The sequence below is a fragment of the Tenebrio molitor genome, chromosome 3 (assembly GCF_963966145.1).
Source record: "Tenebrio molitor chromosome 3, icTenMoli1.1, whole genome shotgun sequence".
Classification (NCBI taxonomy): domain Eukaryota; kingdom Metazoa; phylum Arthropoda; class Insecta; order Coleoptera; family Tenebrionidae; genus Tenebrio; species Tenebrio molitor.
Window position 1 is genome coordinate 27,446,529 of NC_091048.1, and position 26,035 is coordinate 27,472,563.

General features: G+C 48.8%; 6 protein-coding genes and 1 long non-coding RNA gene across 18 annotated transcripts in view; 5 read left to right on the forward strand and 2 right to left on the reverse strand.

Moving 5' to 3' along the window:
- Msp300 (Muscle-specific protein 300 kDa) overlaps positions 1-2,562 on the forward strand; it is an 88,138-nt gene extending 85,576 nt beyond the window's left edge. For 4 of the 5 annotated variants that reach the window (XM_069040571.1, XM_069040566.1, XM_069040570.1 and 1 more), the window contains 5 exons: positions 78-116; positions 173-545; positions 597-1,007; positions 1,288-1,349; positions 1,472-2,562. In XM_069040571.1, coding sequence (XP_068896672.1) covers positions 78-116; positions 173-545; positions 597-1,007; positions 1,288-1,349; positions 1,472-1,706 — 1,120 coding nt within the window. In that variant the 3' untranslated portion in view covers positions 1,707-2,562. The remainder of the gene's footprint in view (positions 1-77; positions 117-172; positions 546-596; positions 1,008-1,287; positions 1,350-1,471) is intronic. The other variant, XM_069040567.1, reaches the window with a different exon arrangement.
- Positions 2,563-3,400: 838 nt separating this feature from the next.
- Positions 3,401-12,060, forward strand: LOC138125320 (helicase ARIP4). Of its 2 annotated transcripts, XM_069040575.1 has the most exons (8): positions 3,403-4,531; positions 4,586-5,137; positions 6,041-6,352; positions 6,407-6,835; positions 6,892-8,372; positions 9,302-9,518; positions 9,573-11,005; positions 11,057-12,060. In XM_069040575.1, exons 1-8 carry the CDS (start codon positions 3,856-3,858, stop codon positions 11,666-11,668), a joined length of 5,712 nt encoding a protein of 1,903 aa, XP_068896676.1. In that variant the 5' UTR covers positions 3,403-3,855; the 3' UTR covers positions 11,669-12,060. The 2 variants fall into 2 exon arrangements, with proteins under 2 accessions (XP_068896675.1, XP_068896676.1); XM_069040574.1 differs by having other exon boundaries at positions 3,401-4,531; positions 9,573-12,060.
- A 91-nt stretch (positions 12,061-12,151) lies between these two features.
- On the forward strand, positions 12,152-13,319 carry LOC138125344 (WD repeat-containing protein 91). Its single transcript, XM_069040613.1, has 4 exons — positions 12,152-12,498; positions 12,549-12,689; positions 12,735-12,850; positions 12,897-13,319. Exons 1-4 carry the CDS (start codon positions 12,255-12,257, stop codon positions 13,248-13,250), a joined length of 855 nt encoding a protein of 284 aa, XP_068896714.1. The 5' UTR covers positions 12,152-12,254; the 3' UTR covers positions 13,251-13,319.
- Hr96 (Nuclear hormone receptor HR96) lies at positions 13,261-15,963 on the reverse strand. Of its 2 annotated transcripts, none has more exons than XM_069040593.1 (4): positions 15,054-15,963; positions 14,197-14,416; positions 13,854-14,072; positions 13,261-13,804 (listed from the first exon to the last, which is right to left on the reverse strand). In XM_069040593.1, exons 1-4 carry the CDS (start codon positions 15,737-15,739, stop codon positions 13,397-13,399), a joined length of 1,533 nt encoding a protein of 510 aa, XP_068896694.1. In that variant the 5' UTR covers positions 15,740-15,963; the 3' UTR covers positions 13,261-13,396. The 2 variants fall into 2 exon arrangements, with proteins under 2 accessions (XP_068896694.1, XP_068896693.1); XM_069040592.1 differs by having other exon boundaries at positions 13,854-14,084; positions 15,054-15,962.
- A 175-nt stretch (positions 15,964-16,138) lies between these two features.
- On the forward strand, positions 16,139-20,343 carry LOC138125322 (uncharacterized). Of its 2 annotated transcripts, XM_069040581.1 has the most exons (6): positions 16,139-16,920; positions 16,965-17,266; positions 17,313-17,499; positions 17,547-18,023; positions 18,076-19,441; positions 19,494-20,343. In XM_069040581.1, the coding sequence occupies exons 1-6, from the start codon at positions 16,685-16,687 to the stop codon at positions 20,265-20,267; spliced, it is 3,342 nt and encodes a 1,113-aa protein (XP_068896682.1). In that variant the 5' UTR covers positions 16,139-16,684; the 3' UTR covers positions 20,268-20,343. The 2 variants fall into 2 exon arrangements, with proteins under 2 accessions (XP_068896682.1, XP_068896681.1); XM_069040580.1 differs by having other exon boundaries at positions 16,965-18,023.
- Positions 20,344-20,486: 143 nt separating this feature from the next.
- The window catches only part of cpx (complexin), a 131,510-nt gene continuing 125,961 nt past the window's right edge, over positions 20,487-26,035 (reverse strand). For all 5 annotated transcript variants that reach the window (XM_069040625.1, XM_069040627.1, XM_069040624.1 and 2 more), the window contains 2 exons: positions 23,616-23,745; positions 20,487-22,939 (listed from right to left, as the gene is read on the reverse strand). In XM_069040625.1, coding sequence (XP_068896726.1) covers positions 22,866-22,939; positions 23,616-23,745 — 204 coding nt within the window. In that variant the 3' untranslated portion in view covers positions 20,487-22,865. The remainder of the gene's footprint in view (positions 22,940-23,615; positions 23,746-26,035) is intronic.
- Positions 24,660-26,035, forward strand: part of LOC138125353 (uncharacterized) — a 55,944-nt gene continuing 54,568 nt past the window's right edge. Inside the window, exon 1 of the long non-coding RNA XR_011157414.1 lies at positions 24,660-24,913. This is a non-coding gene — a long non-coding RNA (uncharacterized lncRNA). The remainder of the gene's footprint in view (positions 24,914-26,035) is intronic.

Below are 26,035 nucleotides of genomic sequence, written 5' to 3' on the forward strand. Positions count from 1 at the left end.
GTGAGCACTCGACGGTGAAGGTATCAAGGTATTAACACTACTAACTCGGTGTTTGTTTTCTTTTAACTCCTCTCCAGGTCTACCATTTCTGACGCTTATAAACTCTCATGCAACCAGTAAGTTTCCAGTGACCGCTCTAGAGTGGGAGTTGATTGTTTAATTTTTTCAACAGCGAAGCCGGACGTCTGCTTTGTCCTTTGTGCACCAAGCGCAACTGGGCCCAGCTGGACAACGACCTCTGGAGACTCGAGAAGTGGCTGCAGGTTGCTGAAGGCACCCAGAAGACTCAGCGTTCGCCGCCCTCCAACATCGAACAACTCGAAGACGTGATCCAGGACCACCGCGAGTTCCTCCTGGACTTGGACAGCCACAAGAGCATCGTCCGTTCGTTGAACATCGTAGGTACGCACCTGGCGGACCACACCGAAGACACGGAACGAGCCGACCAGCTGAGGGCCAGGTTGGACACGGACAACAAGCGGTGGGAGGCGGTGTGCAAGAACGCCGCCAGCTGGGAAACCCTCCTCCAGACGGCCCTCATGGACGTAAGAGACCCCTCCGAGAGTCGTTCTCGTTGACGAGCCAGTTTTTTGCAGAACCAGCAATTCCACACGATCATCACCGAGATGTGCGTCTGGCTCGAGAAGACCGAGCAGAGGATTCGGGTGTCGGAACCCGTGGATTTGACAGCCGACAGGGAAACGATCGAGACGAAGTACCAGAACTTCCGGGAGTTGCGCGCCGAGCTGGAGAGGTGCGAGCCGCGGGTGATGAGCCTGCAGGAAGCGGCCAACCAGCTGCTGAGGCACGAGGCGGCTCCCGAGGGGTCCAGCACGACCTGCACCAGGCTGACGGAGTTGCGGTTAAAGTTGCAAAGTCTGATACGGTTGACCGGAGTTTACATCTTGAAACTGGGGGCCGTGCTGGGCAGAGATCCGAACGAAATGGGTGCCGCTGTCGTCGCTTCGAATAGCGTAAGCGCACCACTGCACACGCTCAACTATGACGTAAGTTTAACAAATCGTTGCGTTATCTTGTAAACGAAATAAAAACTAGTAGAGATGTCTAGTCGATTTCGATGTACTAGTTTTTAGTGTTTTAGTTTTGTAAATATGTTTTATTATTATTAAAAAAATTGTGTGGCTAACCATCGTAAGTTTTGTTAGGGTCCAAGACCCACTTTAGTTGGTAGTGTTATGGTATTCGTTTGATTTTTCGTTGAGTAGCACTGTTAGGATAAGAGATGTTAAGGCACTGTTTCACATTTCATTTGCCTGTTTTGGACAGCTTCTGGACCAACCGAGCCAGGACCATCCATCTACCTCTGCACACGACGATTCTGCTCACAAGTAAATATTTTTTTTTTCTTCCCTAGTTGCTATAGTTTTTAAAGTTGATTTTTGTCGCTTAAATTTGCACCAGATCGGGGTGATTTGGGGCGCTGTGCTCATGCCAGGTTGTTGCGTTTCAGTGGTGGTTCTTCAGATGATTTGCAAATAAACACGTCGGTGCTTCGAAGAGGTTGTCGTTTCTTAGGTAGAGTCGTGCGAGCTTCTTTACCGATCCAAGCCTTGATGCTGCTCATGTTGGGAGCGGCGTCTCTAGTCCCCTATTCGGAAGACGATTATTCATGTTCGCTAGTCAACAGTATCGCCAACAGTCTAACTCCTACATTGCGATACAATGACGGACCGCCTCCTGTGTAAATTGATAATACTCCTCCACCGTAATTTTGTAGTTTCGTAAAATTCATTCCAGTTTTTAGTAAATTTAGTTTTGTTCGATTTTTATGTTTTGTACGATTTTTTTGTAAATACATGCGACTTAAGTATATTAATACTGGCAGCTGATACGTTTTAAAATATACGACGAGCCATCCAATGGCAAGATTATATCTGTTATGGAAGAAACATAAAGTAGTGTAGTTTTTATATTCATTACGCATAAAGAAAAGATTCACTCTATCTGTATATTGGGGAAGACGCACAATGAGCGTAATATAATATATATTTTATATTGTTGTTTTATAAATTTTATGTGATGGTTGTGTAAGAAATTAATGATTGCCAACCAAAGGAGTGGAACACTTTGGTTGTCAAGACGATTTAATTTTTTTCTGTGATGTCGCCTCGATTCACGCCGAACAACGTAAACGCAACCGTTCTCTCCACGGTGGGCGTTTCTTGCGACTTTACTCTCCGAAGTCGCCGTAAAATAGATACATCTCCCGATTTATTTTACCCGGGGCGAAATCGAGGCGAGCAAATTTGATAATGCCTTAAATTTTTTTTTATTATTATTTTTAATGTTGCTTTCATGCGTTATTTTGTTTTATCGGTCATGGTGCTATCAACTTTACTTTAACATATGTAGTCGACAAGTCGAAAATTCCATTTTTGCTTTGACCATTGCTTCGGATGTAAAATGTGTTTAGGAAACATTTAAACAAAAAATAGGATTGTTTTTCGCTATACTTTAATATTGATTAGTATTTTATTTGGCAACTTACTATATTACGAATAAACGCTGTTTTCATTTATAAAATATATTATTTCAAAAATCCACCCGCTTGTTTCTTAAACCCCTCCACCTTCCACACAAAAAGTCTTAAAAAAAGATAAACAAAACAACTTCTTGTCTTTACTCTTGACAGCTGTCATTTGTCAAATGACATGTGTTACGTTCCTCACTGACGTGACGTAACGTAAACACAAACGATCTGATTGTAAAGTGGGCTTCACCAAATTACATTTATACCATACGAGTTACACAAAAGATCAGATTTTGACTCTTAAAAGTTCTATTCTCGACAACGAGTGGTGCAAACTGTTACACAATAGGAAATAACGAGAACAAAAACCAGCAAAAATGTTAGGTTATGTTGACCACTTGGCGTCTGCGCACTTGCGCAAAGCAGCAATCCTAATTTCAAAATTACAAAAGCAATTACATGAATAGTCTGTTCATTAATTCATGCAGTTGGTAATTATTGTGCAATTATTTGTTACTTTAGCGATACAAATACTTACAATAGGTATTTGATGTGTAACGATCGAAAAAGTTGAGGTCGCGTAAAGGCCACGAATTCCAAGAGAAACGTCTTTTCGTGGTGAAAAATTATAAAACTGGGACTTACCTGTTGAAATACGAGGGAGAAAAGGACGGTTTGGTTTTCGGGGGTCAGGACGAGTTACAAATCTGTGGGTAAAAAATTAGAGATTGGTAAAGCAAGATCAAGTATTTTTCTGACGGTATTTACGCTGCGAGAAGGGTGTTCAACCCTATCACGGAATTCGGGGGTAACTGGGGCCGGAGTCGCCCTTAGGGCGTGGGCGCATTCATTATTGATGGGTTTTTATTAATTACACCGCGAAGAATCAAGCAGGCGACTTTCAATTTTAACGCGCTGGCAGCGCCTCTACCGGTGAAACCTCCATCAGTCATCAGTCAGTTGAGTTGTGGTGTGATGAACAATGCCATTTTAGTATTGTTTTATCGGGTTGTTCGGCGTGGTGAGCACGGAGGGCGTCGATTACGTGGCTGGTGACCGAGTCGAAGGGTGTCCAGGTGTTGGCGTGATGGTGAACGGGGTACCCGTCGTCGGTGTAAAACAGTGGAAAGTGTGAATGTAGTGTCTGTTGTCGGAGTGCCGTCGTCAATAATTAAGGGATAATTGGTGTCGAGTGTCGATGGGGGTGGAATCGTGAATGTGGCGGGGCTGTTCTGTTAGGGCTGGGTGTGTGCGAGGGTGGTTTTCGGGGTGGAAATAGCGGAATCGCCGGTCTCACCGACTCACGCAAATGGCGCCCGATTCAAATGTCAATGTAAACAAACCGTGCTGAAGAAGCGACGAGGATGGAACCGATTCTGCAGAGGTTCGGAGATGTCACGATCCAGAGGCTCGAGAAGCCCAAGGCGGGACCCCCGAGTGACGGGGGTTCCGTGGAGAAGGGCAAAGACGAGGGGTCCAGCGGCCCCGAGGACGAGAGCAACGATGAGACTCTCAGTCTGAAGAGGTCGTTCCCCGACTCGCAGATCTCCATCAAAAAATTCAAATTCGACCCGAGCACCATCACGCTCGAGAAGAAGTCGGCGGACGAGACTTCGACGGACCCCAAGAAAATCAGTGATGACTCTAGTGAGAAACGTAGCAAATTCGTTAGTAGTGATGAAATTAACTTTAGTGACACCGAAATATCGGACTTCGATAGCGAAAGTGAACTGGAATCGGACAGTGAACCCCTCCCTGGTGATAAGCCTCCGAATACTAAAGTTAATTCGGAAGACGAACTCACCACAAACTCGTTCCTCGACAAGTTCGTCGACGACCCGTTCGCGACGGCCGAGCCGGAGACTGCCAAAGCCGCCGAGGCCACCCCTCCCGACACCGAAGACTACGACTTCGACATCAAAGAAAAACTGAAAGAAATGGGGGAGATCAGCTTTCAGACGGTGAAGAAGGGCGAAGTCAAGCCCAAGAAGGTCGAAGCCACGGAGAACGAAGTCGTGGTGACCCCCGCCCGGAAACCAGGTGAGACGCTCTTAAGTTCTGTGGTATCAGAGATTCAAGGGTGATTCTTTTCAGGCGCCACCCCCGAGGAGGACCCCGGCGAGCGCAAGGGGCTCAACCTCCGCCGCAACATCCGCGAGGTCATGGACGAGACCAAGCTGGACGAGTCGACGCTGGCGGCGCAGCGCCAGGAGATGGAGCGCCTCCAGAGGGTGCAGGAGCAGCAGCGCCTCCTGCGCGAGTTCCAGAGGCAGGCGGCGCAGGAGCGCATGCAGAACAAGGTGATCTCGCTGCTGCAGGGCAACAACTTCTCCAAGCCGGGCACGTCGACCACCAGGATCGGCAACACGGTGCTGGTGAAGCTGCCCAACGGACAGACCAAACCGATGACGAGGCTCCCCAAGCGGCCCTTCGATCTGGTCAGGGTGCAGAAGAATGCCGCCTCGGCGGTCGGGACTCCACCCGTCAGAAACCCCAGGAGTCTGATCTCGCTCAAGAAGCCGGGGGCGAACCTCACGCCCTCGGTCAGCATAGCGCCGGTGGCGAAGAAGTTCCCACCGATGATGAAGTCGCACAGCGATAGCGACAGCGAAGAGGACATCAAACCGATAATTCCGAAAATAAAACGTAAGTTGCGGGCAACAAGTGGCCGCCACGCGAAAGGGTTTTTTATTCTTGGGACGACACCGTATAGTTTTGTTTTGTTTTTTTGGAACAACGAAATTATTTAATTTTGCGTTTTATGAATGAACCGAAGCAAGGTGGTACAACAGGTTTTTGTTGTTTTGTTTTGTTTTGTTGATTCTTTTTGTGGAGGTAAAGCGGTCAATAGTTTGTTGTCGTTGTGCGCAACAGAGGGCACTAGTCGTTACGAGTTTTAACACCGGACGACCCTCACTGGTTTAAGATGTTTGAAGTGTGTACAGTCACGTCATCTCGTTGAAGATGCATGTCTTTTTTTTGTAAAATTTCTCCAGAAAGGGGCGGGGGTCGCTGACCTCTGCCTCATCCAATTAAATTAAAACAAAAATTTCTTTCTATCTCTTTTTTAAAGTCTTTTTTCTTCTAACTTCTATACTTCTGCCACGTCCCGGCAGCCCTGCAGCTCATTCAATCATTCATGTACTATTTTTTTTTCCATTTCCTTTTTTTTTGCTTAAAAGAAAAAGAATCACTATCACTATTAAAAAGTCTACTGCAATTTTTCTTACAAATAATTAAAAAAAAAAGCAAAACGTAGTTGTTGTTTCACTAACCCATCTTCGATTCTTCGGTCTTTTCACCTTTAAATTTGAAGAAAATGAAGAAATCGCAAATGATAAACAATAGAGTAACGATTCAGGTACAGTCCGGTTGCTATATTATACAATTTGCGATTAAAAAGGCCTCTGCTTCACTTTTATAAATCATAGTCTGTGACTTCACTAAAAAACATAAAAATCACTTTTCAAAGTCTTTGTTTTGCTCAAGAATTTGTTCCGCGAGGAGGTTAGAAGGTGTTGGTGGTTCTTAAGTAAATTGCGTTTCCAGCGAAAGAAGCTCCGGTCACCACCATCGACATCTCGTCCGACGAGGACTGCATCGTGGTCTCCGAGCCGGAAGGCGACCAGAGCGACGAACCGGAAGATGACCCGAGCAACTCCGGCATGCACACCAATGACGAGTTCAACCAGCCGGACGAACAGGGTAGAGTGGTGGTGAACATCGGCCACCTCGACAACGAACCCGACGTGTTTCTCGCACCCCAAATCGCGAGGGTCATCAAGCCGCACCAGATCGGAGGGGTCAGATTCCTCTACGACAACGTCATCGAAAGCACGAGCCGATTCGAGAGCTCGGCCGGTAAGAGACAACCCCTTTGGTGAGGACGCCGTCACCGAATGTTAATAATCCTAGGTTTCGGGTGCATCCTCGCTCATTCCATGGGTCTCGGTAAGACTCTCCAGGTGGTGTGCTTCTCGGACATCTTCCTGAGACACACTCCGGCGAAGACGATCCTGTGCATCATGCCCATCAACACGCTGCAGAACTGGATGGCGGAGTACAACATGTGGTTGCCGACGGAGGAGGCGGTGGCGAACAGCGCGCTGACCGTGCACGGCGAGGTCAGAGCGAGGAACTTCAACCTGCACGTGTTGAACGACAGCCACAAGACGTTGGCGGCGCGGCACAAGGTCATCAAACAGTGGAGACTCGGGGGCGGGGTTCTTCTCATAGGGTACGAACAGTTCAGGTTGTTGTCGTTGCGCAAACACCCCAAATCGAAGCGGAAACCTCACCTGCCAGAACCAGTAGAAGACGACAAGAACAAAGCCCTCTTTGATGGTAAAGCTGTCGAGGTAAATTGACGGAAGCGTTGATGAGTCACTTTTGGTTTGTAGATGTCCACGAGGCTTTGGTCACGCCCGGCCCGGACCTGGTGATCTGCGACGAAGGTCACAGGATCAAGAACTCGCACGCGTCCATTTCGCAAGCTCTGAAGCAGATGCGCACCAAGAGGCGGATTGTCTTGACCGGCTATCCTCTCCAGAACAATCTGATGGAGTACTGGTGCATGGTCGACTTCGTCAGACCCAACTATCTGGGGTCCAAGACGGAATTCTGCAACATGTTCGAGAGGCCGATTATGAACGGGCAGTGTATCGACTCCACGGAGGCGGACATCAAACTGATGCGGTACAGAGCGCACGTGTTGCACTCCCTGTTGGTGGGTTTCGTCCAGAGACGTTCCCACGCGGTCCTGCAGACGGTCCTGCCGCAGAAAGAAGAGTACGTGTTGTTGGTGCGAATGTTGCCGTTCCAAAGAAAGTTGTACGAGACGTTCATGGACGAGGTGGTGCGGTCGCAAGCCGTCCCCAACCCGTTGAAGGCGTTCGCGGTTTGTTGCAAAATCTGGAACCATCCGGACGTGCTGTACAACTTCTTGAAGAAGCGGGCGAGAGGCGACGCCGTCGATATTGATCTCGAGGAGGTGGGGAGTACGGCCGGAGTGGCAGGATCGACGGAGCGGAACAAATCGAAGAAGGCGCCGTCCAGACCGAGGCGGAGCGCCCCTCGGGGGAAGAACGGAGCGAAACCGGCGGCGTCAGTCACTCCTTACAGCACCAACGCTCCGAGCGAGACGAGTCAGAATCCTCCGGCGACGCCGCAGCCACCTCCGAGCGTCGCCAGCGACAGTCAGAACTACAACAACTTCTTCGACCAGAACTCGCAGCAGTTCGCGCCGAACTCGAACAGTTTCGAGAGCCCCAACAGCTTCAACACTTTCGGACAAGAATCGACAGGGAACTTCGTCGGTTCGCAGAACAGTTTCGTCAACAACATATCAGACAATTCGCACTTCGGGCCGAATTACAACAGAACCGACGGTCAACAGCAGAACTTCAATTTCGAGCAGAACTCGTACCAGAACTACCAGCAGAACTACTGGGGCCAGCAGAACGAGACCTACAACCAGAACAACGAGTTCTACAATCAACAGTACAACCCGAATTTCAGCAGCAACAACGCGAACCAGGCGTGGGTCAAGAAGGAGGAGAAGCCGGCGATGATGGGAACGCCGAGTCCGATCAAGGCCGAGAACAGTAACGATTCCAAGCCCAAGATCAACATCATCAGCGACATCAAGTTGCCGTCGGTCTTCAACTCGGAGAAGATCAAGATCTTGAGCGACATCAAGATCGAGCCCAAGGTGGAGGAGTTGGACGACAAGTCGGACATCAAGCCGGAGATGAAGAAGTTGATCAAGGACGAGTTGAAGAACGAGCTGAACAACAGCGACGATAAGTTTTTGGATGCGGCGCTCACGCCGAAGATGGCAGCTAAGGATATTAAAGAAGACAGCGGAATTCCGTATGATTGGGTATGTGCAAGAAGGCGGACGTAAAAAATTAAACTTATGAAAACGTACGGCCTAGCTTAAATCATACTAACATTCGTGATTAAGAGAGGTTTTGCCAAAACTCCAATGAATAATGTTGTTTATGGTTTCGTTTTTATTTCGAAAATAGGATTCTGTCGTGAATATTTTGTGTTCTTGAATGAAAGGCATTTTTTCAGTGAAATCCACATAAATGTCAAAATTGACAAGTGACAGTTTATTAAGTTACGTTGTACGTTTTCAAAAATGTTGTTTTTCACAGCCGCCCTTTATTTCTTTTTTCGTCGATTATGTAATTGTTTCTTGCATCGTAGTGTGCTGTGCAATTTGCCGCCTGCAATGCATAACGTAACTATACTATCTTGAAGGTCAACTGGTGTGATTACTTTTTTGTCTAAAAACAAAGGTCTCTAAAATGATTAATTTAAAGTAAAAATAAATCGCAAGAAATTTCATTTTCAGTTAAAATTTCATTGAAAAATAATAAAAACAAAAATAAATCAAAAGAACTAGTGCATTGTTTTCAAAGAAAGAATTTCGCTCCTATGTTCAAGACACGTGATTACTGTTACTTACCTATTTCGCTTTTTGTAGTTTGTCATTTAAATACTTGATCTTTAAAATATCCAGATAGTGCAAAATGTTTGTGAGTTATGCCTCGTCATCCCTTTAATCCGCAACAGCTTCCTCAGTTTGTTTTTCCTTTATTTGCACATTCTGCGACCAACTTCGAAACCTTGAAAAATGATAAGTAATGAAAACTGCAGTGACAAGTGTGAGCTGTCAAATGTCAAATTTACAAATCTAGAGAGGCGGCAAGTCTTTTCATAGCCAAGCACGATGTAATTAGGATCTATGATCACCCCTTTAAATTGTCTCATTCTTGACTGACTAGTTTTTTTTTTTTGCAGGCTGTGGATCTCTTGAAAGATTACATCCCCGGTCGTATCGAAAACTCGGCCAAAATGGAGATTCTTTTTTGTATAATCAGAGAAAGCATAGCTCTGGGTGATAGATTGTTAGTTTTCAGTCAGTCGTTGATCACTCTCGACTTGATCGAGCAGTTTCTACAGATGAATCTAGTTCCGGGAGACACGCAAAAGTGGTGTCGCAACAGCAGCTACTACCGTGAGTTGTCCGGTGGTTGTGGTTCTTTTTTTTAATTTTGAAACTTTCGTTCAGGTCTGGACGGCTCCACCAGCGCCCTCGAGCGCGAGAAGCTCATAAACGAGTTCAACTCCAACCCCAAGATCCACTTGTTTTTGGTGTCGACCCGAGCGGGTTCGCTCGGCATAAATTTGATCGGTGCGAACCGCGTCGTGGTGTTGGACGCGTCTTGGAACCCCTGTCATGACACGCAAGCCGTCTGCAGAGTGTACAGATACGGGCAACGAAAACCTTGCTTTGTCTATCGCCTCGTCGTCGACAACTGCCTCGAGAAGAAGATCTACGACAGACAGATAAACAAGCAGGGGATGTCGGATCGCGTCGTCGACGAGTGCAATCCCGACGCCCATCTGACGATGAAGGACGTCAGCACGCTGTGTTGGGACGACAAGAAGGACGAAGGCGAGGAGAAGGACTGGATGCACGTCAGAGACAACTACATCGATGTGGTCATGCACAAGGTGATCGAGAATCACGGGAGGCGGTTGAACAAGGAGCCGTTCCAGCACGAGTCTCTGCTTGTGGACAGGAAGGAAAAGCAGTTGTCGCAGCAGGAGAAGAGGTTGGCCAAGAAGGGTTACGAGAGGGAGAAGCAGGCGGCGAGACAGCCCCCGTACAATTTGTTGGCAGGGGGACGGGGACACCGGCCGGTGGCGTCCGTGAGGCCGATGCAGCAGGGCAACGAGAGACCGTCGAGGTGGATCCCGGCGGAGCACTGGCAGAGGCAGGGGATGACGGCCCAAGAGATGACTCTACCTTTGGACGTGGTGATTCCGACCAATCAGCCCGAGAAGGGTAACATCGTCCTGAAAGCCGGTCAGAAGGTGCTGGTGTTGAAGTCACCGAAAGGCGTGTACATGCAGCTGGAAAGCGGCAAGATCGTCGCGATCAAGACGGCGATCAAGGTGAAAGGCAAAGCCGAGGACAACAACGATCCGACGAAGATGATCAAGCCGACCCTGCCGCCCACGATGAAGGTGAATCCGTCGCTGTCGGTGATGCCGCAGAAGCGGGTGGTGAAGCCGTTCACCCCGGGCGTCGCCAAGATGAACGTGCGCAGCATAAGACAGTCAGTTCCTAACCTGGTGTCGCGAATCCAGAGCTTCACAAAGAAAGACGCGAACTTCCGGAGTCGGTCGTTCGCGGGGCGGGGCGAAGTCGAGCGGAAGCAGGCGACGAAACCGCGGGACGCGGAGGTGTTCCCCGGGAGCAGCAGCGACGAGGAGCACACCCACAACGACCGCAACAAGCAAAACAACCTGGACGTGGTCCTGCCGGATCGAATGTCGGTCCCCGACGACATCCAGAAGAGGATATCGCTGCTGAAGAAGCAGGTCTCGATTAAGAGGCTGTCGAGTCAGCCCCAGGAGCAAAAACCGCACTCGTCGGTGCTGCAGCGACTGGAGGAGACGACCACGTCGGTGATGAACGACAACACGCCGTTCCAGGTACGCGGGACGATTTCCGATGCGGTTTGTCTTGATGGCGCGCCGTTTCAGGAGACCCTCGACAGCATCACGAACTCGTACAAGGACGACGCCATCGAAGACGACGCCTCCTCCGACCCCAAACCGGCGCAGATACCGAGCGACGCTAGCGATCACAGCGACGAAGTGACGTACGTGTCGGAACAGCCGCCGCCGCAGCCGTACCAGCAGCCACCGACGCCGCAAGAAATCAAAACGGAAGCGCCCTCGAGCGACTACTACAATAACTACTACAATTATAACATGCAACCGTACCACGCCCCGCCACCGCCGCCGCCTCCGCAAGGATACGGCTATCCGGCGCAACCCCCTCCTTACGACATGATGGGGTATCCCGCGCAGCCCCAGCAACCCCAATACAATTACGGCTACCAGGGTTATCCTCCCCCTCAGCCGCACTATCCGCCGCACCCGCCTCAACCGGCCGGTTACGATTACAACGCACCGCAACCGGTCTACGGAGGTTATCACAATCCGTATCCGCAACAGTATCCCCCGCCTCCGCCTCCCCAAGGTATGTATCCTCCTCCTCCCACCCCGGGTAACCCGCAAGGGTACCAGGACTATCAGTACCCGCAAATGACAAACGCAACCAACGCGACACCCTACTACCCCAGCACTTAAGTGTGTGTTGGTCCCTTCGTTTCGTTTCTCTTGTAGTGCAATGATGATTGTTGATCGTTTTTAAGAAACTAATTTGTAACTTGATTTATTATTTTTCTCTCTGAACGTATACCAGATGTTGCATGGTAGGTTTTTCGCGTCACTTACGTTGATAGATGGTAGATCTGTGTTAAACGGAATATGTTAGTGAAGAGATTTTCGCTTAATAGTATTACTCTCCATGATGTTGATAAATGTGTTTAATTTATCTTGTAACAAGGTATTTCAAATGCGAACTGATATTTTTTATTGTTTTGAATCTTGATTTCAATATTTTCTCGCATTTATTATGTACGAGTACGGTTTTACATTGAGTTAGTAAAGTTTCTAATTAAATTATATTATTTAGAGCACGTTAGGATTTTAATCGTTCCAAAAACCCAGAACAGTCACACTCGCTTGTCCTAGGAACTTGTATCTTTAAGTTGGCACTTATGTTGGCAACGAATGTCATTTGAAACGTCAGAACTGTCACTGTCGTCGACGACTTGCGATTTACATTTGTAAACATGTTTTGAAGCGTTCTTGGGAGCCAAAGAGTCGTACGATGGCTCACGCTCAGTACATCGATGAATTGATTCGCGAGTATTTGTTGTTCAGAGGTTTCGGTGCGACTCTGAAAGCGCTAGACACCGAACTGAAAGTGGACAAAGAGAAAAGTTTCCGAGTGGACAAAATCATCGAACAGCTTATGCAGCTTGTGGCAAATTACGATTTGAATTCGTTGCGCGAACTGTGGGGCCATTTGGACGCCCACATGTTCGGCAAATTGGAGAGTCACTTCATCCCAGGTGAGCGCATTTGCGAGTTTTGTCAAGTTTTGTTCGAGGGTGCTTTGAAGGTGTGAAAAAGCTGGAAAACGCCGTGCTTAAGTTGTATTTGGTGAACTGTGCCGTTAACAACAAGACTGACAAAGTGATGGAGTTTTTCTTGCGGATGACACCCGAACTGCAGAATCAGAACGAGTGGAAAGACTGGTTCGGTAAGAGACAGGTTTGCTTTGGTTTTTTCTGACGTAAATATTTAGTTTTTCCGTACATAAAAAATCACGAAGAAAATCCGGCGTTTTCGCTGTTTTTCACAAAACAGTGGCAGGACACTTTGCTGGTGTCACTGCATAATTTCCTAGCGACAATATTCCAGGTGAGTGCAAACCTGGTGAATTTCTTTGTTGACAATTGATTTGTAGTACATGCCAACACCGACTCTGATGCATTTTGAGGAAGATGCCAACAAGATCAACAAGTTAGAGCAAAGGAACGAATCTTTGAGGAACAGGTTAGCGCTATTGATTGACAGAGGGCCAGAAGCGAACGTCACTCCGTGTCCGGTAGAACCGCCGCCCCATCTGCTGGACGACTTTTACATCATCGCCCAAGAAACCAACATTGTGGACAGCCAGGCCAAGAGCTTGAAAAGTCTGATACGAAACATGGGGACTAGCTCCAGTCCCGTTCTGGGACGGAAGGAGAGTTCCGGTGCCAAAAAGCGACTGAACTCGACGTCGAGGTCGGCAAAGTCGAGTCATTTCTACGACGCATAAAACAAACATCTATACTTAAAACGATTTATTTACAATAATAAATAGTATTTATTGCTTGGACTATTTAAATTCGAATAAGCGTCTCTTATTTACAAAGGTTCTTCGTTCTAGTCGTATAAAAATAGATTTTGCGTGCGGTGCGAAGGTCAGTGTTTCAAATCGAAAATTTCGATGAGGAGGGGCTCGACTTGCGACGGGTTCACGTCCAGGTAGACGTTGATGAGTTCCTCGTTGAACTTGTGCAGCTCCGCGATTTTCTGTATGAGTTTGAGGAATGTGGATTTCGCTTCGCACCCGGGGTAGATGCTCTCCAGGTACCTGCGCAGGAGGTAGTAGTAGGCGTTTTGTTCGAGCTTGATCACGTCCTGGTGGACCACCCTGGGCCGGTCCGGCGTGAACAGCGTAATGGCACACAGTATCAAGACGATGTTCTCGTCGGAGCGCCACTTGGGGTCGAAGGTCTTGATGAAGCGCTCGTGCTCTTGGTAGACGTTGCCCTTGGCCAGCTTCAGGATGTCCACGTTCAGATTAAACGTCTCCTGGCTGTGCGGGATCTGCAACGAACCCCATCAACACCCTAACTCTCCACGGCAACTCGTTCACCTTCCAGGTCTGCTTGGTGGGGTCGTAGTTCATCGCGCTCCTCAGCAGCATGATCTCGGTGCAGCCGCCCTTGAGCAGCGCCACCTGGTCCTCCTGGCACATGTTCTTGAAGGCGTTGATCTTCTTGGCCATCTTGATCAGCCGCCGGATCACGATGGCGGTCAGGTTGATGACGTCGACGAGCGCCGGGTCGGTCTCGAGGGCTTGCTGCGGGTTGCCCTGCAACAACGACTGCGATAGTCCGCGATTGATGAGAAGTCCGGGCGCTTCTGGGTCACACGCACAAATTAAAAGCACGCACACGGTCACGTCGGACGAAGCGAAGCGGGTTTGACGCTCTTACCCTGAATTTGTAATCGCTGCCGATCAGGTTGTTCAGCTCGTCGTCCAGCGGGCTCAGGAGGGCTTTGTTCGCCACGATCAGCTCGTTCAGCTTGGCCCGTTCGGCGTCGTTCAGCTCGCGGGAGTTTGAATGGCATTGGGCAATCGACGAGTACGCCTCGAATTCCAGCTTGATTGCTTCACAAAGGATCGACTCGATGGAGTTCGGCTCGATGGACACCCTGAAACCAGGCCCAATTAACAATTAAAGTTGGTTGTCGCACCGGCGAAACTCAAACAAAACCGCATTATCTCGAATTTTTATTTTTTCGAATTTATGGAGCTGCACTTTGTCCATCTGTCGAATTTTATGATTTGTTTATACCTTTTTACGATTTACAACTTTTAATCGGTCACATCTCTGTGACGTCAACTTGTCAAGTGTTTGCATTTAGGATGTTTTTAAACCGCCAAATTATCGCCAGATGATCGATCGTTTGAAGGACACGCGGTAACGAGGCGTGCTTCGGGGTTGTCTCCTTGACCAAACTCTATTCATCCGACGCTAACAATCCCAACTATTCGAGCTGTAAATAGAGTAGATCGTTAACTGGATTTTATTATCAACAATAAAACGGCCCGCGCGCGTTGAGGCGTAAAAAATGAGAACGCAGTGGGCTGGAGTAATCGCATCCAAAACAAAGTTCACCAATTTCGTTATCAAATGTGACTTTGGCCTCCTTGGCCTGGTCTAACAATTATTTATTTACAATTGGAGCCGTCAGCGAAAATGCGAACAATTTCGCAACGATTCCTGCAAACAGAGCTGCAGGTGTCACTTGTTTACTAAAAAACAAACACCGCTATCGCGATAATCACCTGTGCACATCCTCCACCACGTCTTTGGTCACGTCGACGGCGCTCCTCGACGACGACGTCGGGTCGTTGTTGTTGCAGTTGAGGTCGTTGTTGTTGATCAAACCGACCAAAGTGCTCTCCTCGGGGCTCTTCTGCACGTTGGGAGTGTTGTTGAGCATGGTCCTGATCATGGAGACGTCGTCGCTCGACGTGACCAATCGCTCGCTCCCCACGTCGTTGTAGTTGATCACGCTGACGACAGCCGGGGTGCCGTTCGGCTGGTACCCCGCGTCCTTGGAGCTGTCCGAATCGGCGAAGCTGAAGCCCTGGGACTCCTGCGAGTCCGCCTCGACGTCCTCCTTCTTCACCTTCTTGAAGCCCGATTTGAAGCCGTGGGTTTTGGTCCGCTTGCGCGCCCGGTTCTCCTCGATCTTCTGCCGCTTGAGGTTCTTGTCCTCTTCGGACATGATCAAGTCTTTGCACATGCCGATGGCGAAGCACTTGTCCAGGCGGCACTTCTGGCAGAAGCGTCGCGTGATCGTCGTGATCTCGCACTGGTCGTTGAAGGGGCACTTGAATTGCTTCTGGACGAGGGCGTTCCGTCGGAAGAAGGCCTTGCAGCTCTCGCACGTGACGGCGTTGAAGTTGTAGCCGAGGGCTTTGTCGCCGCACACCCCGCACACTTTCAGGTCCACTTTTACCTTCATCGCGGAGATCACACGCTCATCGGGGCAATGGCGAGAGAAACACCGAGCGGAGTCGTGCGAGAAAATCACTCGAAACGACGCGATAAAGCGCAATCATTATAAGATAGGAATCGATAGGGCTGCGTCTAAAAACCTTCTCCTTAAGTGATTCGACCTTCAATCTCGATGGTATCTTTGCCGAATTGATAATTTATCAGTCACGGCCAACACCAACACAACTAACGCACATCGACATGACAGATGACTGATTGGACACTGACATGGGGGAAAACAAAAATCCCCAACTCGACTCGAAGCAAATCTACGATGCGGCGCAATTACAAAAATACACAGTGATTGCGCGTCACGACGCAATGAATCGCTCCTCCAATCTAAGTTACACAATAAATACACTCATGCAAGACCGTTACGCTGATTTAATCAAAATTCCAACCTCTAGATTGTGGAATAATTTCGTTTTTTTGCGACAAGTCTTGCGGGTTGAATTCGAATGAGGCAATAAAGAGTATTTGCGGAGACGAAAGTGCGGTTGTGCTTAATGAGACAATGCGAACGAAGAACGAATCTGTAAAGTTCCTGAAACTCAATTACTGAAGGTCTGGTGGTGTGTAATTGTTGGGATAATCCGTTTAAATCAATCGCACCCTCGACCAAGTTCTGTTTTAATCCTCACAAACAAGGGTCGGAATTATTCCAAGTGCGATTACACTTTTCCAAAATGATTTAACGGCACAACTCGGATATGTGACGTAGAATGACGTTCTTTATGTCAAATTGACAGCCCCCTCTGATGTGGATTTGTTTAATGGCGCTGATATTCCGGAAGGGTGCGGATTCGTTGATTGCGCCACGGAGCGGTATTTGTTGTATCGATTGCGCCTCCTGTGTTTATAAATCAACAAATCCCAACGTAAATATTGCGAATGATTGGCACACTTGCGAAAAATGTCGACTCTGCAATTAGGCGAAGTTTCCTGTCAGGACCTGGTCCCAGCTGTCGTCAGTGACTGGCGAACAATGCTGAGAGCAATCGGTGGGGTATTTCTGGTGTTGTGGCCGCTCTGTCTCGCAGACGAGGCAATTTACGCGATAAATGGCAAGAAAGGGGCGCACCGCGTCAGCGACAAATTCCTGAGCCTGTCTATCGATCCTGCCGTCCTCCTGACCGGCCTGAATCTGAGGTGAGTTGGCCGACTGCGGTGCCAGAATGACGCGACATTTGCAGCGACACCACTCTGCAACTCGCCAAGCGACTGAGTCCCGCGTACGTCAGGATAGCGGGTCCTTCGACCCGGTTCGTCCGCTACCAGGACTCGGACTCGGAGGAAAAAGGGGACGGCGATATCGTGGTCACCCCCACGATGTGGTTCGGCGTGAACGAGTGGCTGGCGGCGGCGAATCTCACCCCAGTGTTCGGAATCAACGACGCGGACACCACCAGAGAAGGGTGGAACCCGCAGGACGCGATGGCGCTCTTGGACATCTCGGACAAGCTGAACGTGAGCTGCTACTGGCAGCTGGGCTACGGTAATAGCACACCACTGTGGTACCACCAAAGACGCAGCTCTTGCAGATTGCTCCAACAAAAGCGAGAGTCGGTACGTGTCGGACCTGGAGCGCCTCCAGCACATCCTCGACGCCTTCCCCGACAAGAAGGACCAGTGGAGAGTGGTGGGGAGCGACGCGAGTCGCTGCGCTCTGGACTTCCGGAGGACTGTCGAGCACCTCCCCCAGGTCCTGGCGGCCGCAGTGAAAGAACCGTAAGTTGCGAGAGCGCGAAACCGTCGCCTGCAAGCTCCAATTTCAGGACGGGCAAGAGCGAAAGTCGATTTTTGGAGGAGTTGGACGATCTGTACACCACGCCCCAGGTGCCGATCTGGGTGGTGTCCCCCAAGTCGGGACACCCCGCGTCTTTCAGCTCCGCCGTGGCGTGGGCCAAGCAGATGGGGGAGGCGGCGAGGAAGGGCTACGAGGTCATACTGAGACAGCCGCGCCTCCACGAGATCTTCTCGGAGTCGCCCCCGTTCTGGGTGTCGGTGCTGCACAAGAGTCTCATGGGGAGGAATGTTCTGGAGGCCAAGGCGACCGTGCCTCACCCCGAGGTGTCGCTCTACGCGCACTGCGCTCGCCACCAGAACGACTTCATCAGAAGCGGCGCCATGACAGTACTCGCGGTCAACAACGGTACCACCAACCACACCATCCTGGTCAAATTCGGAACGGTACTGTTCAAAAACGCCGAGGTCCAATCGTACATCCTGACCTCTCCGAGCGAGGACGCCACGTACTTAAGTACCACTCCGGGGGGTACAATCTGGACTCATTTGTTTTTTTAGGGACGTCTACCTCAACGGGGAGAGACTGAGCTTGGACAGCTTCGTCGGGGACAGGATCAAGATCTTGCCGAAGCTGCGACGAGCAAGGATCATGAACTACTTGTCGTTGTCCTTGCCCCCCAAATCGATCGGGTTTTTTGTCCTGCCGGGGGCCCAGATCCCGGTGTGCGTCAGCAACGAAGCCGACCTGAAGCAGCTGATGGAAGAGATCCAGGTGGACCAGAACATTCCGTTTTCCGACGACGAAAGCTCGGTGGAGTTGTCTCCGCGATTCGCCGCGCACAAAACTCCGAGTCTTCGGGAGTTGCAAGAGGTGATGGAGCGCGAGTTGGAGTCCGACGAACGCTACTACCAACAGATGAAGACCAAGAAGAAGAAGAAGAAGAGTCACGAGGACGCGGACCCGCGCGCGCTCTTCATCGAACGGGCCAAGCACAAACAGGACAACAGGAGGGCGCAGGAGTTGAAGCAGAAACCTCACGAAGAAGAGAAGAAAAGGATCTTCGAGTTGGAGCTGACCAGCACGGAGATTCGAAGAGTTTTGTCCGACAGGGCCAAAGTGAAGGCCGCCAAGAAGAATATTATCTTCACGAGTGAAGAACTGGAAGAGATCATGAACAGAGCGACTGACAAGTTTTTGAACAGTGAGGATACTTTGATCAGGATAAGGAAAGCGAAGAGGGAGGTGACGCGCGACAAGAAAGACATAAATATGCGACTGTTGAAGCTGAAGAGCTTTGGGGATCGGAGGAATTTGTTGAAGGAGATGTTGAGCAGGAGGGGAAAGTTGCAGCAGCAGCAGCAGAAGCGCGAGAGGAGAGATATCAACATGGATTTGCTCAAGCTGAAGACCGAGATGAAGCAAAGCAAGACCAAGAAGACCAAGAAGAGTTTCGAGAACAATGAGGAGAAAGTGGCGACGATCAGAGAGGCGGGACAGACTTCCGAAGAGATGATGGGGCTTTTGGAGGAAGAAGACGAGGAAGAGAGTCCTCTACCAGACGAGGACGTCTTCGCGGAACTAGCCGATCCCGACGAGTTGCTCTTCACCACGACAGAGAAGTCGAGAAAGGGATTGAAGACCAAAGGGTTGTTCGGTCTCCACAAGCCGAAGATCGCCGTAACACCGATGAAATTCGAAGCAAAAGACGCGGTCCAAGCGAGAGATTTTGAAGTTGACTCGGTACCAGACGAAGACGACGGCGGAAATTTCGACTGCATCCACGAGTTCTTCGGCAAGAAGAGTGCCGCCGGAGGGGAGGAAAAACAAAACGCGTCCGAGCTGTGGGAAGTTGGAATCGTGACTGAAGACAAAAGAGACGACCATCTTCCGTTGGTGACCAACCGCGGGTTCGCGCTCCAAGAAGTAAGTATCTGGGTCTCGAATCGGGAGTGGAAGGTTTTGGTTGTGTTTCCAGAGTGACCTCGATACCAAGGCGAATCTGGGGGAGTACTTTCGCGAGGAGGAGGAGGGTGTCTCCCTCGAGAACGACTACGACGACTTGGAGAGCGACGAGAGCGGTCCCCTGAGGCTGAAGAGGAGCATCGACGGAATCGGGGAGGGAAAGTGGTACTACGTTTTGGGTAAGGGGTACGACCCCGCGAAGATCACAATCGACGATACCCTGAAGGACCAGCAGATCAAGATGCTGAAAGAGCGACTGGCGTACAAGAAGAAGCTCGATTTTATCAACAGGAACAACGAGTTGTTGCACAAGCGCAAGGTGAGGTCGCCGGAGGAGAAGACGAAGAGGAGGTACAAGTCTTTGACGGAAGGGTTGAGGGTGTGGAAGCCGACGGATGTTCTGGGGCTGAAGAAGACCGGCAAGGGGAAAGTGAAGAGGAGCGTGGACAACTACGCCGGTTCTGTGGAGAACGAAATCGGGAATTTTTTGAACGAGATGTCGAAAGACCCAGGTGGGGACAAGGAGAACGGAGACTACGAGTTGGTGTTTCCGAACAAGGACAAAATCGAAGTGGTGGAGAATCGGGGGGAGACGGAGTTGCGATTGGTACTCCACGAAGACTCCACGGACGGCAAGGGGGAGAGTACCACCGCCAGCAACATCCAAAAAGTTTGGAAAAAACGCTCGGACAACGTGTGGGAGAAGCTTTACGAGAAACTGTCGAGGTTCTTCCGAGGCCTGGGTAGCAAGCTTCGGAAATGCATAATGGAGGACCTGCTGAAATAGGCCGTCGGCGGCGGGTCCAATTGTGGTTATTTATTTGTAGATTTAAGGAGGAATAAAATGTTTTCGGTAGGAGGAATTCGCGTGTTAAATTTGACGTTGACGTGCACGCTAGCGAAAAGTTTTCCGAGCGCGTGAAATATTCATTCGTTGCGGGGAAAAATGGGAAAAACGTCGGCGGTGGTATCGATTCGAGAGCCACAACCGAAACAGAAAGAATAGTTTGTAAACTGTAATATTTTATTAAGTCCTTTCTTTTCACAATAACGTTGCAGGTGGTTTTACAACTAACAACAATCAAGTCGATCGACTAAGACTTATCAATTTAATATTATTATATAACAACGTGAACAGCCCTTACTAACTATAGGTACTCAGGCAACTACAAACGTGTTGTTCCATGGCTCATGAAACAATTACTGTTAATAAGTGTATAAATACAAAAGTTTTTTGACTAGACAGCTTTACAAATCGTCCCACAACGAAATTACGGAAGAATGCAAAAACGTAAACCCGTTGGTAATTTGTTGTAGGTAATTGGTGGAAAGCTCATGTCGAACTGAATAATCTTCGAATCAACAACAATATCTACAATACATGGTAATATATACTTGCGAATATCATTTTGTAATAACAATACAACATTGATCATTTCATTAACGATTTTTCAGTTTTTGCATAAATTTATCACTAGCTTTTATTTAAATACGTCACTTAAGCAGAAGCTCGCGGAGGCGGGAACGGAGGTGCGGCGTCCGCCCGTCCCCGCCGCCGCCATCCACGACAGCCGTGGCGACCTTTAAGATTAGAAATTACAGATCATTATGTTTTTTTTTGTCGTTTTTTTTTTGGTTGTTTAACAATTACTTATTTGTTGTGTATAATATACGTGTCGTTGTCTCTAGAATTTTAGATATTAACAAACGCAATAGTCACAAAAGTGTGCTGAGTACACGGAATTCGGCGGTCGAATACAATACGAAAGACAAAAACATACACTTAATAGTATTATCACACACCAGACTAAGTCGTACTACATTGCTTATGTTGTGAGGGAACCGTAATAACCGACAACAGACAAAGTAGGAACAACGGTTCGGACGGCGGTTCCGGGGAAGCACCGGCCGAACGCGAAAAAACCTTGACAACCGGGTCAACAATTTGAAAGAGATAGAGAGAGAGAGAGAGACAGATTTGCTAAATGTACAAAACCTACTCGAGTGTTGCATTGTCTTGCATTTGCGTGTGTAACTTGTTTTTTAGTAGTAGTAGTAGTAGTGTTGTAGACTCACGTTGATTTCACCCAAATTCCACATTGAACATTGCGTTTTGCCAAAAAGACACATTTGAGCAACGACACCTATAGTTAATGAGTACACCGATACAGTCTAGACTCTACCCCAACTAGAGTTAAGATAGACACAGATTACGCTACTCCTACAGAGAATGATATATAGAATTTAATTGACACATAGACAACAGGATCGTGAAGGCGCCGACCGGAGACTAAACACAAAGACTAACGGAACTAGGTGACGGGCGGCGGGCCCGCCCCGTGGGGAGCGAGCCCGCGGGTGCAGGGTTGACCGCTCTACCAGTCGGGCCCGTCCGTCTCTACAACTGAAACAACAATTCAAGTCGGGAATTCATTATCATCCTGGTGTTCGAACATGTTGGTCGTGGTTTCGAAGGTAACGGCGGGAAGAGAGTATCCACAAAGAGACAGAGAGACAGACAACAACAATGAACAACGAACAATAATTATCGAATGACATGCTACACCGAAACAGAAGCGGTTGCCATACTGCGACGTCTGTTTTCTTCGATTGTCGTCTGGATGTGCTAATTTTACAGAATATATCACGAAAGAGAGCTAAGTAGAGAATGAGAGATACAGAGCAAGCGGGGCGCGTCCGCCGACGGGCGCGCGCGCGTAATTTGAGCGTTGGTTCTATGTACAAGATTTTTTGTTTCGTTTTGTTAGTTCCCGGAGTTGCTTCTGATCCCTGAAATCGGTCGTCGCCGTCGGCGGACCCGGGGGAACATCAAAGGCGATCACAAGGAATTTGGATGACCAATCACGGCGTGTGCTCGGAAGAGAGGAGTGAAGAGTGTAGTTATTCATCATCGGAAACGTTGGTGGCCGTGGTAAAAAGCCTCGAACATTCCTCATTGTCTCATTGTTAAAAGTGTCTACATGCGTCTTCAGAAAACACAAATAAACGTCCCGTATGCACAATGTTGTTGGTTGACGTTACAAAAAAATAGGTCAAACTATATCTCATCTATCTACAAAAATTCTTGGTAACAATTCTTTTACACTATACTACAAAAGTATTATGACAACAGTGTGACGGCATCCGATGTCATCATAATATTTTCGTTTTTTGTTAATTGTTTATCGCAGTCTCTTTTGTTGTGTTTTTGGGCATTTTCCTGCACGGCTCTCGTCATCTCGGGCGGCACCGTCGGCGACGCGGCGGACCGCGCCGCCGACGCCGCCCCCCTCGCCCGACCGACTCTCCTAAGACTATTTGAATTTTCCGTGACGTTCTAGATGAAGACGGCCCGCAGAAATTGCCTCGTGGATGTCCCCGGAATTCATTGCATAACGCATTTACTCTCTATCTGAGACTTGAGTTCGTTCACTTGCGTCTCTATCGTGTTCTTCAACTCTGAAATCGAAAACACATTTAGAAAGGGACAAGGCTCATGCACATGCCGCCGCCCCCGTTCCACGACGGACAACGCGCACCGGTGTATTGCTGGTTGCCGACAACCCAGGTGTCGGTCCGCATGCACCGCTATGTGAACGGAAAAAATGGGACGGGTGAACGAAAGAAAACAAACCAAAACAATCAAATAACAATCAAAATTGTATTATTGTACTGTGTCGATGAGGACGACGACAAATAAAAAACAATGAGAAAATAAAACACAACAACTACCAAGAGCACAGGTGACATTTCAACAATCAGAAGTACAAAACAAGAATAGGTACACCAAAAGAAGAAGACTTGTCAATTTTGGCAACACGTAATCTGCGATATTGTCACGTGACGATGATGTGGTAGGCCACGAAAGGCACAGAGTTGTAAACAATTTCTTTTATTGTTGGTTTGTACTTAGGCATTAGGTGAGGTGGTTCGAGTGTGAATTGACTTAGTGCTAGTGCCAAAACAACTACAACTGTCATTTTTGTAAACTACAACTAGGTTATTAAATTTCAACAACAACATTTAGAATCTCGACGAGTAAAATAGCCAAAAAACATCGAAATTGTAAAACGATTCGTTGTCTAGAGTATGCTGCACCGTTTGCCCAACCGGGAAAGCCCCCGAACGCACTCACTTGTGAACTCGTCCTCGTCCTCGGCCTCCGCCTCCCGCGCCAGCTCTTCGGGCGTTTTCTTTTTGCGCATCAGCGGGTTGGGCTCCTCCTGAACGGGATCTACGACTTCCTCTTTCTTTTTGATGTTGTACTGCAACAGAACGACACTTTAGACACGACGCGTTCAGTCCGCGGTCCGCATTGGCGTTTCGGGTGCGGGGACGGGCGCACGGCAAAGTTACGAGTTTTAGTCGGGGGCGAATTTGCAATGGAAATCGGTCACGAAATTCGGCGGGTCGCTCCTCCTCCAGGTGCAGATCTCCCTCAAAGGGAGTCAACCTGACTCCGTTAGGGAGTCGCTATAAAGTAACGGACTCCCTACTAGAGTCAATTTGACCCCGATTAAGATGGGCGTCTTCTTAAAAGCCTCTCCGGCGCTCGCCGCCCCCTGCAAAAAAATAATTAGATTCCGTGCCGGCGCTCACCTTTTGTGTGTGCGTGCGTGTGTCGGCGCTCCCTCGACGAAATAAATAAATCTCATCGACGAGTCCGTTTCGCACCTTCGAGGCGACGAGTCGCGAGGCGGGGGCGGCCGCCGCCAATTATTTTTCCGCCGGGACGACTACGATTTAATTGAATAATTCCGGGAGGTTCTTCCGGCCCGAGGCTCCTCGCGCTTAATTTATTCTAATGGTTTATTATATTACGTCCTCTAAGTCGATTCGTAATTCGAAAGGGGACCGCGCTTTCCCGACCCCGCCGCCGCCGCCCCTGAATCTACCGCACACGTCGTGTGGTGGCCGCCGACGCGATCCGCGACGATTTGGAAGGAAACCTTACGAGGCTGGCGGCTCGGGGCTGCCTAATAAATTTCGTTTCCTGAAATGTGCAAGTCGCCCGGAGCGACGCAATAAATCCTCATAACATTTCTGGGAGCGCTTATGAAAATATGTTTTTAAGTTATAGCTTTTTTGATAACGCAGCTCCGGTGAAATATTTCCACCTCGGCCCTCTCGCGTATCGACTCCTGTCCACGAACCGGTGCCAACAACCATCGCCGATAAATTAGATACCGCGATACCCCGTGCCCCATTTATTATTATTATCATTTCTTTTTCGCAGCGCGGTTGTTATTATTGTTGCGTTGCATTATAATAATTCGACGCAGTTGACCTTGAAAATTAAATTTTAAGTTGGCAGTACGGCCATTTGTAGTAATTTTAGAGTTCTCTGCTTTACCTACATTTCACTTGTCAAAAAAACGCCAAGATCGAGAACATTTCAACGAACGCCGCAGCATCCCAACATCAGAGAATTTGGTAAATATTATAAACAATTGTTATTTCTCAGTTTTAGATTCTAACCTCAAAGTCTCAAAATTGAAACTTAGTTACTTTTTTGTAATCAACGAATAAATCAAATCAAGTTATCATTTCGATCGGTCAAAACTGTGCTCAGATCCTTGTCCCATCCCCAGGACGCCCACCCGTCCCGTTCGTCCTGGCAATTTCACACCGACGTCAACCGCCACCCCGTGCGCCCTTCTTCAAACGCGCTCCGCCACCAACCCCACCGTCTGTTCATTTTTCCCCGTCCGTTTTGTTTGCCCTCTCCGGAACAACATCCGAGACATTTGTACTCTTTCGTCCTTATTTGCCCACCGTTCCCCGTTGATAAATTAGGGTAATTGCACTGATAAAGCGTCTCGGAAAATTGAGAAACAGATTAAATTCAGCGTCGCGTCGTTGCTAGATGGTCCAGACGGGCTGCGATTTTTCACCGTGATTGTCCCAGAGCCGTCACCCGTCCCTGTTTACATTAATTATCACAATTAATAGCGCGTCGCGACGAAGACGTCGCCGTTCCGGTCTTGATGAAGCGGCTCCGGTGACGGCGAAAGCGTGCAGCGTCCGGGTGCGATGCAATTTGGGAGATGAAAAATGAAATCGAACCGGCGAGGACGTCAGGACGTGAGCCGCAGGACGAACTCGAGACGCGTCCTTTCCTTTCGCAATTAGCGGATCGATTCGTCGGGATTGATTCCGGAGGTCCCCGAGATCACGTTTCGACGGTCGCGCCGACTCGAATTTAATTTCACAACAGGAAAATTTACACGACCGCACGGCTGACCTGACCTTTCTGGACTACTTTTGATTGATCACTTGACCTTTCTTCGGCCGATTCGTCCATATTTAATCGATGGATCGTTGTGTGGTGCACATCAAGGTTACAAATCTATTATTTACGGTTGTGTGGGGGTTCCCCGGGGTCTAGACAGGCCCAACGCTCTTCTCATCATCATAAAAATTCCACAATTTTATTCGAATAACGTAAACGCTGTCGACGATGACAAAATGTAGATACATTTTGTCCGGCGATGAAATTATTATTACGTTCTGTATCTTGCCGCACATCTGGCGACACGTCATTCAGGCCGGATC

What these genes read in the sequence shown, in the direction of transcription:
- LOC138125320 (XM_069040574.1), top strand. Translation starts at nt 3,856, where the DNA reads ATGGAACCGATTCTGCAGAGGTTCGGAGATGTCACGATCCAGAGGCTC. An exon ending in GATAATTCCGAAAATAAAAC is followed by an intron (nt 5,138 to 6,040) that starts GTAAGTTGCGGG and finishes TTGCGTTTCCAG; the next exon opens with CGAAAGAAGCTCCGGTCACC. An exon ending in TCGCAACAGCAGCTACTACC is followed by an intron (nt 9,519 to 9,572) that starts GTGAGTTGTCCG and finishes ACTTTCGTTCAG; the next exon opens with GTCTGGACGGCTCCACCAGC.
- LOC138125344 (XM_069040613.1), top strand. Translation starts at nt 12,255, where the DNA reads ATGGCTCACGCTCAGTACATCGATGAATTGATTCGCGAGTATTTGTTG. An exon ending in CGAGTGGAAAGACTGGTTCG is followed by an intron (nt 12,690 to 12,734) that starts GTAAGAGACAGG and finishes GTAAATATTTAG; the next exon opens with TTTTTCCGTACATAAAAAAT. An exon ending in TCCTAGCGACAATATTCCAG is followed by an intron (nt 12,851 to 12,896) that starts GTGAGTGCAAAC and finishes ATTGATTTGTAG; the next exon opens with TACATGCCAACACCGACTCT.
- Hr96 (XM_069040592.1), bottom strand. Translation starts at nt 15,739, where the DNA reads ATGAAGGTAAAAGTGGACCTGAAAGTGTGCGGGGTGTGCGGCGACAAA. An exon ending in GCAGCGATTACAAATTCAGG is followed by an intron (nt 14,085 to 14,196) that starts GTAAGAGCGTCA and finishes GGACTATCGCAG; the next exon opens with TCGTTGTTGCAGGGCAACCC. An exon ending in CCACCAAGCAGACCTGGAAG is followed by an intron (nt 13,805 to 13,853) that starts GTGAACGAGTTG and finishes GGTTCGTTGCAG; the next exon opens with ATCCCGCACAGCCAGGAGAC.
- LOC138125322 (XM_069040580.1), top strand. Translation starts at nt 16,685, where the DNA reads ATGTCGACTCTGCAATTAGGCGAAGTTTCCTGTCAGGACCTGGTCCCA. An exon ending in CTGACCGGCCTGAATCTGAG is followed by an intron (nt 16,921 to 16,964) that starts GTGAGTTGGCCG and finishes CGACATTTGCAG; the next exon opens with CGACACCACTCTGCAACTCG. An exon ending in GCGGGTTCGCGCTCCAAGAA is followed by an intron (nt 19,442 to 19,493) that starts GTAAGTATCTGG and finishes TTGTGTTTCCAG; the next exon opens with AGTGACCTCGATACCAAGGC.